We start from the raw sequence: 13,856 nt of genomic DNA on the forward strand, positions 1-13,856 counted from the left end.
CCACCCCCATCTTGCCTGTTCATAATTCTGAGAAATTCTTGAATTGTGTGCATGTGTGCGTGCACACGTTTATGTTTATGTGTGTGGGTGTGTGTGTGTGTGCGTGCTTGTGTGTTTGTCTGCGTATGTGTGTTTGTGCATGTGCATGCATGCGTACATATGTCTACTGTGTGAGTATGTGTCATACGATCGTATGATTATTGTGAATGTATGTGTGTGCGTGTGTATCTGTTTATGCACATGTGTGCACATGGAATGGGTTAACATGACCCTGGAGGCAAAACATACAGAAAAAATTGGTCATCCTAGGCCCCCACGGTTCTCAAGATATTCACAGAAAAACTGTGTCTGCCCTACCCTCCTTTCGGGGGGTCCAGTCCAGCGGGGGGGGGGGGGCTACAGATCAAAACGAAAAACGATGGTTCCATGCTATCCATGTGGGGTTACGTGCATGGTTAGTCAAGGTACATTAAAAATGTAACTGCTTACACTGGATTTTTTTACACTGGAAGTTCAGCACAAGGATGACATTTGAAGTGTGGAGGTCACTACTGCAGTGCACAAGATAGCTAGCATGGTTAAAAAAACGGCTGGTGAAATTGAATTGTTTGGGCTGTATTCCAATTCCCTTTTCTCCTTGACCTGCCTTCCATCTCTTGAACTTTGCATGTAGGTCACACACATGGAGGTATTATATAGGTCACACATACGTTACATTCACGTCACTCACGGGAAGAAATGCATGCTGGGAAGCATGGCCCACTGAAGTGTGCTGCTCAGTTTCCTCATCCATGCTGGACAGATGGACAAACAGACAGACAGACAGATGCTTGTGGTCTCCCAGAGTTTTATCCCTGAAAAAGGCAAACACAAATGACATAGCTTATGCTATCGTGGGCATTAACTGAATGTCAACCATCTCTGTTGTTGTAGCCTATACTCTGTAGCCTACATAATGGTGATATTCTTTACAATAATGGCTTTAGACTACCCTGGAAATCCAGAGTTCTCCAGAGTGCACAATTTGAATGCGCTCAGCGAGTCCCTAAATCTTTCTAGATTTGGGTCTGGATTTCCAGACTAGCTCTACACTGGAGAGCATAACAGAACGTTTACATCCTTGACCCACAGAAAAGCGTGCGATATGTATTGCCTTTTACCTGTCCGAAAGAACTGCATTCAATCCATTCCACAAACAAGGTGTTCATCTGTATCTGGGAAGATTGCTGAGGTCAGATTCAAAGCCGCATAATCAGCAAATGTTTCACTTTTTCTGCTGTCACATACATGTTCTCTGAACCGCATTAAACTTCTCAGGTACATCTATATGGTTAGTCTCTCTATGCTAAACAACCGGCCCATAACGTTGGGTTTGCTTTTTTTTTATGTCATCAGCTGGCACTTGGTAAAATATTTAAGGCCCACTGCTTAAGTGATATGGAAGTAATCAATGTACAAATGTGTCGAACTTCATGTCAGCAGCAGACTAAAAATAATCTTGCAAACATGAAATATTTACTGGCAAATGGTAGCCATTTCCAAAGCAGACCAGTGTTACATGGCAACTGGCACCCATGTTAACTGGCTGCGTTGGCGACGTTTCACGACGAGTGATGACGTTTCTTTGACAGATGTGGCCGCTTGCAGATTTGTCACTTTCTGATGGAAACTGGAGACGAACAAATACAAATATGCATGACATATTTAAATGTCAAAATTGTCTGTAGTACGCTACATGCACTGGACCATGAATATGCCACCAAACAGTAAATACAAATAGCCTAATAATAATAACTCTACGTGCATGGGTATCGAACCTGCTTCCTAAATGAAACCGCTTACATGATAACAATTCATCTACGTACTTGCGCCACGAACAAGCTGATAAATAATAGGGAAATTTACTTGACTCTATACAATTAGAAGAAGTCAGCTGATGCTCGTACTGTAGCAAGTTAACACGGCTGATGGTCAAGTATCATGACATGAACAGCTATGTTAACTTGTTACAATTATAATAACGTTAGCTGATTTCTTTTAATCATACAACTAAAGTCAATTTCTATGAGTGCCATTAGCTGGTTCATGGCGCAAGTGGATGGACGTCTGCTTACCACACACAGAGCACCTTAGAGCACCTTACCATACCTTACTATGCACAGAGAATCACTGGCTCAGTCCCTGCCTCAGTCATTTCAAGTGCCTCTGATTGATTAATCACCACTATGTGGATACTGTTTTTAGAATTGATTTAGATTAAGTGTTAGTTAGTATAATTTGTATTTTAGTATATTTAGCATATTCTTTATCTTCCACTGTCCTTATTGCTTAGTTGTGTTTTTATATTATATAGGCTACTTTAATTACTCTTTCTGCTGTTAAAGAATGTGTTTGTGTTGTCTGTATCCTGCAGAGACCTTGAATTTCCCCTGGGGATCAATAAAGTATCTATCTATCTATCTATCTATCTTACCAAGCAAACAGGTCAATTTATTCGTGGTTCGATACCCACGTGAAATTAATTTATGCTATTTAGGTGTTTGATTTTTGGGTGGCATATTCATGGTCCAGTGCATGTAGTACTACATACAATTTTGACTTTTAAACATGTCATGCATATTTGTGTGCGTCTCCAGTATAGTATATGTGGGCGGTGGTAGTGTAGTGGTTAAGGAACTGGGCTAGCGTGCAGTAGCCTGATAGTTGTCAGTTCAATTCCCGGCTACCACCGTTGTGCCCTTGAGCAAGGCACTTAACCCCAAGTTGCTCCGGGGACAATGTAATCCCTTGTAATATAGTTGACATATGTAAGTCGCTTTGGCTAAAAATGCGTCAGCCAAATGTAATATCAGAAAGTGAGAAATCTGCAAGCGGCCACATCTGTCAAAGACTAGTCATCAATCATGAAACGTCATCAACGCAGCCAGTTAACACGGGAGCCAGTTGCCATGTAACACCGGTTCTGCATTATGTGTAGTGCAGGAATGAAATTTAAGCTTATGCAGCAGAATTCATTCCTCGTGACATACGGAGCATAGAAAGAGCGACATTACCTTTTTCCCTGACAGTGGGTAGAAAGAAATTGGTTCCTGCTGCAGGCATTTTTCTACGAAAAACTACTGCGAACCCTCAAATGTTGGTCACCCTGCCTCATTTTCAATTTATGGCTGTTTTTTTCTTACTCTGAGTGGAAGCACAGCTCCAGTCCACAGTTATCCATCTGTTCCGTTCTAAGTGTTATTCCTGCTGTCGTTTCTGCTCATCAAGAAGAACAGCAATCCATTTTGCTCTTGTGCAGAACCACAGTTTTGTTTTGTCTACAGTTTTGTCTACTCACCCATCTCATGGTTGTATATAAATATATACACAAAACTATTTTTACCAACAGTTTTGCACAAAAACAGTGCAAACAGTTTAACAAAATAAATAAATAAACATAAAGCACAGTACCGATTCTAATTCAGTGTGAAACTCTGACCACCCAAATCTTGGCTAATTACAAAGGTCCAGAGCTGGCCCCTCCACTGTATTGTGTTTAATTAAAAACAGATTTGACAGGTTGGTGGAGTGGCACCACAATTAACCTCAACATCTGAATTTGTCGATATCTTCTTCTGAATGAACTCAATAGAAACTTGGGCTCACCTTTAGACTTCATTTCCCACTGGTGCCCAGAAAAACACAGGAAAGGTAATTAGTGGCACAAAGGGGGAAAAAATCTCTAAAAGACTCAATGAAGCATTAACTGGAGACCTCGACCAGCAAAACAGCGACTGCATATGTAGTTCTCAAGTGTTGGTTCTGTAAGCCACAAACTTTTCCCCCACCGCTCACCCAATCTTAGGTCACGTTTATTAAGTGGGGGCTTGGTCTCTACTTCAGAGTATAATCAACAGTAGAGAGGAGGCTTGCAAGCCACTAGAGATTCTGTACAATGGGGGATATCTCCAATCAGTCTCCTCCTCCTCCTCCTCAAGCTCACCCGTCAATCACAAAACATGTGCAATGGTAAATCACACACAGGTAGGCAATAAAAGTGCCTCACTCCTGCTCACAAGCCAACCAGGGTAAATGTCTGTGGGCTGTAATGGTCAGTGGTTAATGGACAAAAAAAGGGGGACAACAAGGGGGCCTGGATTTATGTGCGGTGTTATATTTTATGGGCAGAGGCAACACAGGATCCAAAATGGCCTATGCGCTTCGCTTCCTGGTGGCAAAGTGCATCTGCTTCCGCAGCAGTGCTCCTCTCTTCCTTTTTTGAGGGGGTACACGGCTCTCTAACAAGCAAGACAACTTCCATCAGGTCACCTGGGCCTGAAATGTTTCTCTATTTTTACGAAGTTCATTTTAAACTAGCCTCCTACATTTTTTGTGTGTGTTTTTATGCCGTATGAATATTTCAGGCCATTCACCTCCATGTGAATTTTTAATGGCTTGTCCTACTTCAGTCTCTGCAACTTTTCTTTCTCGGGCAATCCATGTGCTTACAATGTTTCAGTAAGCCTCTCTCTTTGCCTTTGTGTGTGTGTGTGTGTGCACACTCGACCAGGTCAGGAACACTAACAGGACCTTGATTTTCCTACATCGCTGTGAGAACCCACTGATTTGAGTGCCAATAAGTTTGTTTTTCTCCTGAAGAGGCTCTGGGAACCCCAGTAAATTACCAAACAAAATATTTAGCTGGAGATTGAGGAAAAGAGGTCCATCACCATACACTTTATCTGGGGTATTGAATGTGCCAATCGACCACATTAGCATGCATGGAGAAAAAAGAAGGGGAAAACAAAAACTTGCATGTGATGCAGTGCTTTTTTCGGCGCCTGCTTAACATTGATTTCCTCATTTATAACCAAACGATCAATGAACCCTTCCCTCCAAATAATCAATCTGCCCCAGGCCAGGCCTGAAATAACTTACAAAATCCCCATCCCAAAAGAAAAGAAAACAGGCCAGCTTTTTTGACCCAAACTGTGTGCAACCTGTGATTGCAATCACACCAGCTTCTATTAGGCACACCTTCAGTGAGGAACAAGGTCTAAAACAACTCTAGCCTACTCAAAACACTGACACTGACATGGACAAGGGTGTGCTTTGCAAGTAAATGCACACACCCTATAAACATGACAAGCAGCACTGTCAAAAGTGGGTATGGCATGTACTGTAGGCAGATGATCTACAGCCCTGTCACTCTCGTTTGGCATGACCAACCTGGACGCCGTTTCACAGCATTTCCATTTATATCACCTACTTGTCAGTCAACACCCACAATGCAAGGCCGGCGTTATTCATGAAACCCCCTACTGCCTCTACCCCCCACCTCACAGACACCACAGCTCTGTTGCCATCATCCTTATGAGGTGACCAGGGCTCAGTTGTCCGTGAGACAGCGGTGTTAATTAAGACTTAAAAGCTCATTCTTAAGACACTAGTGACAGAAACAGTCAAAAAGAATGTCCATGACAATGCACTGTTCAGCAGGGGAGGAGTACAGAAGACAGGTCAAGGATGAGACTAACATGCATCTTTAACTCGGGATTGATTGCCACTTGTGTTATCCCGACCATGGCAGGGTTATTGAATTCCATTCCTGATCTCTTTGCGAGTTAATTCCATTCCTTGAAACATATTGATTCCCATTCCAACAGTGCACTGTAGCTGTTATTGGTTATGACTGAATAGCTTACTGGCTTACCTGTACATTTGGACAAACATCTCAAAATCCACCTGGAAAGGTTAATACTGCAGGTCTGACAATCCAAAATAAGATATGTTATAAACCCTTTGCTAGGAGACAGAACAACACCAAATCCTTTTAAGGTTAAGCATAATTTGCATTTTGAATGTCCTCGTTTCAGACAAATGCTTTGCCTTATTGGCTACAGTATGAGAGAAAGGAGATAGAAAATCCTCTCCCAACACCTAAAAAAGGCCTCGTCTCTGGGGAGATATACACATGGACAAAAATATTTTGGTGACAAGCTGACAGCGCTGGCTACTGTCAAAAATATAAAATGAAATAAAATTTCTAAGGATCTCCTCGAAAAAAAAAGTACAGCCAATAAAAAAAAAGAGAGCGGCAGACCACTCGGTGGCTTTAAAGATTGTTTTCCTGTCCTAGAATCTCATCGAAAGATGAATTACCGTGAAAATGGAGAATCGGTGATTACAGACATATCACTTGGGTTAACTGGAATGAGAAACGACTGTTGGAGAGAGAGAGAATAAGACTGCAAAGCAGAAGAAAAAGCTATAGACGGAGAGGGAGAGGAGGCAGATGGGTGAAGGCTTTTCACATGGCAGAGGGGCAGTGGAGAAGAACGATGCCATCAGAGTACAGCTCAGAGTGCAGTCTTGTGTCGGCTTAGAAAGAGAGAAGACCGGCGGCGCTGTGGCGCAGCAGGCTACAGCACCCGTACCATATACGGGTCTGAGTGCCCATGGGGACCCAGGTTCGAATCCGACCTGGGGTCATTTCCCGATCTCTCCCACTTACTTTCTGTCACTCTCCACTGTCCTGTCCAAATAAAGGCAAAAAAAGAGAGAAGACCAGCAGGGGGGTGCAAAGTTATTTTGAAGTTAAAAAAAAAAAAAGCACATGGTGATGGTGGCCTTCAGTAACGGCTCCTACACACAGTTGCGTTCCGTCAACGCATGCCAGTGGGTGTTCCCGACGGTAGCTATGCAAATGACTTGAAGTATAACCGTAATTTGATTGGTTGATGCTGTCAGTCGATTGGCTTAATTGGCCGGTGCCGTCTGTCGGTGCAGCAACAGCTGAACTTCTCAACGCGAGCGACGGGAGAAACGCGACGCGACGGACCCACAATTCACGGCTCCCACACACAGCTGCGTGCATCGCGTTGCTGGAGACGCATCCCATTCACTTTAAATGGGCTCCACGTGATCCGTTGCCGAACTGAATTGTGGGTCCGTCGCCGTGGCGTTTCTCCGCTGCTTTCGCGTTGAGGAGTTCAGCTGTTGCTGCACCAACAGGCGGCACCGCCAATCAAGCCAATCTACGGACGGCACCAACCAATCACATTACGGTTTTACTTCAAGTCATTTGCATAGCTACCGTCGGGAACACCCACTGGAATGCGTTGACGGAACGCAGCTGTGTGTGGGAGCCGTCAGTTCGGCAACGGATGACGTGAGCCCATGTAAAGTGAATGGGATGCGTCTCCAGCAACACAACGCACGCAGCTGTGTGTAGGAGCCGTCACGGCTTCTACACACAGTTGCGTTCCATCAACACCTGCCAGTGGGTGTTCCCGACGGTAGCTATGCAAATGACTTGAAGTATAACCGTAATTTGATTGGTTGGTGCCGTCCGTCAATTGGCTTGATTGGCCGGTGCCGTCTGTCGGTGCAGCAACAGCTGAACTTCTCAACGCAAGCGACGGGAGAAACGCGACACAACAGACCCACAATTCAGTTCGGCAACGGATGACGTAAGCCCATGTAAAATGAATGGGATGCGTCTCAAGTTCTGATTCATGCACTGGCTGTCAATGTAAATATGAATGTTTATTTTACTGTCTGATATAGGGTTGTTTTGCTCAACAACATAATTTCTCATGTCAAACTGGAACATTAATAATGCGTCATGTGCTTTCGCCAACATCTGTAACCTAAAGTGACAAATGGCATGTGAAGCGTACACGGCCCCAATAACCACAACAGGAAATTATTATGTTCAGCCATTTTTTTTATTGACATTGCAAGTCATCATTTTGCTGAGTAGCCAGCCTGACAAATGCACAGATGTAAATATGTAAAGAGGGGGAGGGGGGTTAGAGGGAAGTTGCAGTAGAGTGCTGAGTTTCATCACAGACATAACTAACAGGGGCCCTGTTAGGACACTATTATAGAACGCTTTGGCAGTTCAAATGATAAAACTGCAATAGAAAAAAAAAACATGGAAGGCAACAATAGCACTTAAGTCTTTGATAGATTTCTTTAATTATTTACTCTCTGTGGAAAGCAATACTTGAATACTTACAGTACATGAAGGCTGATAAGATGCTTAACATTACAGGCCAGGATGCTTGTTGCATTAATCACAAGTGAAGGTTAGTTCAACTGCATTTGAAATCATATGTTTTAGGTCTTTGTAGGGCCTATCTAAATGAATGATAAAAGTAATTTTTCCCAAAGGTCTTGGTCAACAAACATGCAAACGATTGAGATATTTTTCACATGTAGGATGAAACTAAATCATGGATAAAACATTATCTAGAAGTTAGTATTATCACTTAAAAAGATCTACAACCGAGAAAAATGTTAAGTTAAATATGGAGATCGATAGCCAGCTTCCAGTTGATTTAAAGTAAAGCAAAGACAAAAATAAATACATTCCAAATGTGACTTCATTGAAGGCCTGAATAACAGCAGCCCAACATGTTACTGGTTGGGATGAACGAGGACCTCTCCATCTGGGGAAAAGTGGCTGCAACTAACTAAAAACTTTTCATTGCAACATTTCCTTGGAACGTCTGAAGGCATACCTCTTAAAACAAAGAAATGGGCTTTGCACAGATGGTGTGGTCACTGCATTCAAATTAATGTAAATGTACACATATGCAAAAAAGAATAACAATAATATAATATAATAATAATAATAATAATAATAATAATAATAATAAATAATATATATGAGGGAACCTGGACAATCAAGTGATTAGACAGCCCAAGTATACAGGTCACACACTCAAACATGCACATACACACATACATACATATACATACATAACATCTGAAGCAAAGCGTCACACACTCCAAGGTTCACTATCCTCTGTCAGCCTCCATTGGAAGCGTTTGGAGCTCGGCCTTGTCTTCGCAACATCACAGGCCAGCTGTCAAACAGTCACATCTGAGACTTGCACACAAGCTAGACTAAATATCCTCTTCTTTTACATGTGATGCACGATAAAATGTGTACAAAACGAATGAAACACACACACACACACACACACACACACACACACACACACACACACACAAAAGTATATGTATGCGCAACAGTGGAATGTTCTCGAACATGCGCGTTATATGCAGTTTTGTTTGAGTTGGGCGGGTTGCGGAGCGACAGCCTCTAGCAGTTAATTACCTGACCCGTAATTTCCGGTTATGGACAAGATCCGCACCAGTTTGTGGGGAAGTGGCTGTCGCGACACGCTAGCCCTAAGGACCGGGAACATTGCGTTCAGGTCGGCTGCGTCATTCAAGTAGGCTGGAGTTGAGAACAGAAGCGACGGGGTTAGCGATCAGAGATGATGACATAATGAGAGAAAGGGGGGAGGTGGGGGTTTCACGTTGCCTTGCCTTGCCACAGAAATACAGACGATGAACAGCGAGCTAGAAAAGCTTCATCACCGCAAATAGGACGTCTTTTTTTTCTTTCCTAAACCGTTCACCTTAATGAGCTCCAGATGAACTTAAATGACTCTCTGAACTCGATTCAGGATCAGAGATCACAAAGTGTGTCAAAGCGCCATCATTTTGGTTTTTCTTTTTTAGAATCTTCCATAATATTGCTTTAGACAAACCAGTCTAAAGCAAATAAGCAAATAATTTACAGTTGCCTTGATCATAGTCAATTCATGTACAGCAATCAGTCACGTTAAACAACAACAAAACAAAACAAAAAACAACACAAGTAACAAATCAAGTAAGATGACTGTGAAAAAGATAGAAGAGCTTTTGTGTTTGAAATGTGTATGAAAGCATAGAAAGGCCAATGCGGCAAGCAAGAGCCTCTCGGTTTACAGGCAAGCGGAACGTAAAGCTCATTCTGCTGCAGCTCAGCGTGTCAGCTAATCTGTCCTGTGAATCTCAGTCAGTGGTGTATCGAGTCGAGTCCCCCACCCCAACCCTTCCCCATTAAGTTCCATTCTCCTGTGCCAGCTAGCGCCTCTAGAACTTGCTGCACCCAGATCTGCAGATCTCTTAAAGAGCTAAGCGTTTTCACTGTGGGAGGTGGTTTTTTTTTTTTTTTTAACAGGTTACAGAGATAAAATGTCCAAAATAATAACAACAACAAAATGAACAGGGGTTACAGCAAATACATTCAGTAGTAAATAAGTTATAAAAGAGCAAACACTCTGTCAGTCACCCGACTCAAAACTTTTGTAGTTTCTCTCCCCCCACCGGAAGGATCAGTCTTCAGTCACACACAAGGACGGGCAGAATCCTCCTGGTAGCCATCGAAACAGAGTGATGAGAAGATGAGTGGAAGAGGTGTGTGTTTTTCTTCTTCTGAGGACGAGAGGCAGGGCCAGCCTCAGCCTGTTGTGTCAGGCTCCTTGCTGGGATCTGAGCTTAGGCGGACAATCTCCTGAGACAGGACCTCCAAGTCCTTTGGGAGACACCACACACAAAGGGGAAAGTTTTACACTTCAGCACATTTTTACACTTCAAAACATTTTACCTGAGCCCTGCTTCAGAAGAACATAACCATGTCATAATCTTGTCATGATGGTGGTACAAGCGGTCATTAATACTAATCAATGAGTTAGTAATCCTTGTTACCGCTTAATAGTGCTATACGAAGCTGTTATAGCATACAGAATGTAGTGTTGTCATGACAATTACATATTACAATTACATGATATGACATCACTGACATGAGCATGTCATAAACATGTTATAGCATTGACCTCATGACAGCTTTTTGACAGTCTTATTGAACTGAGAGTACTGTATATGTGTTAATTAATAGGTGACTAAAGTTTTACAATGTTTTACAAAGTTATTATATAAATACACAGCACAACACACAAAGTACAGAACCACTATTTGATGATGGTACCAAACAAGAGTATGATACTGACAGCGCCTTTGTTTTTGAGTGCTTTGTATTTCATTTTTTACCATGGCTATTAAAGAGAAATTGATATGGTGTTTTATTGACAGCCTATAAGGGCTGGGGTAAAAGGATCACACATCCTCCTACATGGGTGCTGAAAGGATATTAAGCACAGTGGCTTGAGTTCAACAGCAATCTCTCTCACTCTCACACACATTCACACACAAACTCACACACACACACAAACAAACAGACTCTTATTCAGAGACTCTCCCAAACAGAAGGTAAAAACACAATACCATTTTATCCACACAAAAACACACGCTCCTTGCCAATCTCTCTCTCAATCTCTCACACACACAAACAGGGAAAGGCAATGTTCCATCTACTGTGTGCGCACTCTAAAGCAACAGCCATCAAATATTAACAGGGCTGTTTGTCTCGGAGCTGGCTGCCCCTACAGACAGTAAATATTCATGAGCTCGTCGCCACTGGTCTCCCCCACTGAAGAGAGAAAAAGAGGAGAACGAGTTACAGACGGACGGAGTGAGGGACAGAGTGAGAGAGACAGACAGAGAGTAAGAGTGGACAGAGGAAAAGTGTGAAAGGGAGAGCGTGAAGATGACCCTAAAGACTCGAAAGTTCGTAGGTCATTGCCATGCTGAGGCCATAACGGTGGCTTTTGAGATGGACAACACTCAGGTGGACGACGAGTTGTAATGCACAGCTCTCTAAAGAAGTCAAAGACCAAGAGAAGAGCCAGTAGAGAGGGAGAAGGAGTTGGTTTAGGGGGGAAGGGAAAGGCTTACAGTAACAAGCTGCTACGCTGCTATTCGAGGAGAGGAGAGGAGAGGAGAGGAGAGGAGAGGAGAGGCGAGAGATTTGGATGAAGCGCAACATCTCTCTACACTCAAGCAGTGTATTAAAGAACTCTTTTATCAGGCCTCTCACACACAGTGTCTTTCATGTTCGACTGAGGAGCCGACGAACGGGAGCCGACATGGACATGATTCTCCACTAGTGGTGCAGGCAGGGCTTACGCAACAGCCTGCAGTTCCACAAACATGGGCTGCCATGTACCAAGCCTCTATCTGCTGCTCGCTCGCTCTCTCTTTCTCTCGATCCCCCTCATTTAAACGCTAAAACTGATCAGTGGCGTATCTAAAGGAAAAACATTCCGCTAATCAACGACACACGATGCACGCCACCTTGGCAACAAGTGTTTATGTGTGTGTGTGTGTGTGTGTGTGTGTGTGTGTGTGTGTGTGTGTGTGTGTGTGTGTGTGTGTGTGTGTGTGTGTGTGTGTGTGGGGTGCCTCTTGCTCGGTAGATAACAGTAGATTACTGGTGATCGTGGGTGGTAATAATGATGAGAGAATTACTGGAATCAACCTCATCAGAAGAGGCTTGTTTTAGATCGGCTTCTCTGAGACGTGCTTTGCTCTGCCCCCACTAGAGTGGCGAACACTGACTGAAGTGGAAAGTTAGCAGGGAAAGCAGGGAAAGTTTCTCTTGTGTGAGGAGAGCACTGGTCGATGCCTTTCCTCTCTATTCCGCCATCTCCTGCTTTGTCAAGGTTGAAACCCGGGTGTAGTGTAGCCTACAACTCCCTTTGGACACATGCAACTCCTACGCACCCTCTCTGTCAAAGATCCAGACAGTCTCCAACTCAGCAACAATAAACACAAACACACTGACACACTCTCTCTTACACACACACACACACTTAACCGAGGTGAACCGACGTACAAAGAACCGCCATGTATTTCTACAAACACACATCACCCCGGGTGTTAAACTCTTTTTTTCCCTTCTTTCTAACACCTCTCCACAACATCAGAAGGACGACGGCGTTTGTGCGTTGGCGTGAGCGTGCGCGATTCGTCTCTATGGCGATGGTGGTGGTGGGTTGCTGGTTGGACTGGAGAGGTTAATTGTCGCTAGGGAGCGAGAGCACTGGCCGTAATCGCTTCAAACGGCGTCACCCTGGGTGGCGCCTGGGGAATGCGTTCTATTCCTGCACCCGTGAACACATTCTGCATTAGAGACGCCCACCGCTTGGCTCCAGATGAATGCCACAGCTGGGAGCAGTCGCGAGGCCACGCACAACAGCACTGCCTCCTACACACACACACTCAATCACTGAGTCTCACACACACACTTGCCGGCTCTCTCTCTCTCTCTCTCTCTCTCTCTCCTCTCTCTCTGGGTACTCTCTCTCTCTTTCCCTCTTTCTCCACATTCACCCTCTACTGTTCTTGTTGCTTCATTCTTTTTTGTTTTTCTCCTTCTCTTTCCCCTTCTCTTCCTCCCCTTCTCTTCCTCCTTCTCTTCCTCCTTCTCTTTCTCTGGGCTCTAGGCCTAACTTCTGGGAGCTCATCCTATCTGCCTGAGACATAACTTGCCGAGTGCCAGAAGGCTTTTTGTTAACCTCTGAGTGTTTATCGCCACCCCTGAAAACAGACCCAAAAGCACTTGGATGGGATAAACCCCCCACCCACCCTCCTTCTTTAACACCTGAATGGGAGCCACATGCCGTGACTCACCTTTTGTAGGTGCATGTTCTTGGTCAGCTGCTCCTCCAGCATATGCTGTAGCTTCTTGTTCATCTCCCGCAGGTTCTCGTCGCCCGGCTTCACCAGGTCGCGCAGCACCGACCCGAGACCCCCTCGCTCCGCTGGACCCCCGTGGGCCACCATAGCTGCACCTGAGACATCTGTAAAAGACAGGGGCACAGAGAGAGGAAACTGCCAGTCAATGAGGTTCATAGACAGTCAGCCACCCTTCTGGCATCCCCCTGGTCATTCACAAAACTGCAGACAACAGTCAGTCCAGCTGGATTGCTGCATTTTTCTTTTTTAGCTGAGGGAAACCTAAAAACATAGTAACTGGAAGGGCTTCAGTAGGATTCAGATGTTTTATGCACTGCAGAACAGCGACTTCTTGACATAAGGCCATGAATATGTTATATGGCACCGAATCAGGGGGACATTTAAGAGTTTCGAGCTGGAGAATAAACTGGCTGCGCCTACATGGGAAACGATCCGCC

General features: G+C 44.1%; 1 protein-coding gene across 5 annotated transcripts in view; it reads right to left on the minus strand.

Moving 5' to 3' along the window:
• Window positions 1–7,938: 7,938 nt before the first annotated feature.
• gripap1 (GRIP1 associated protein 1) overlaps window positions 7,939–13,856 on the minus strand; it is a 52,503-nt gene continuing 46,585 nt past the window's right edge. For all 5 annotated transcript variants that reach the window (XM_048240723.1, XM_048240724.1, XM_048240725.1 and 2 more), the window contains 2 exons: window positions 13,354–13,523; window positions 7,939–10,357 (listed from right to left, as the gene is read on the minus strand). In XM_048240723.1, coding sequence (XP_048096680.1) covers window positions 10,283–10,357; window positions 13,354–13,523 — 245 coding nt within the window. In that variant the 3' untranslated portion in view covers window positions 7,939–10,282. The remainder of the gene's footprint in view (window positions 10,358–13,353; window positions 13,524–13,856) is intronic.

The sequence above is a fragment of the Alosa alosa genome, chromosome 4, assembly GCF_017589495.1.
Source record: "Alosa alosa isolate M-15738 ecotype Scorff River chromosome 4, AALO_Geno_1.1, whole genome shotgun sequence".
Taxonomy (NCBI): domain Eukaryota; kingdom Metazoa; phylum Chordata; class Actinopteri; order Clupeiformes; family Clupeidae; genus Alosa; species Alosa alosa.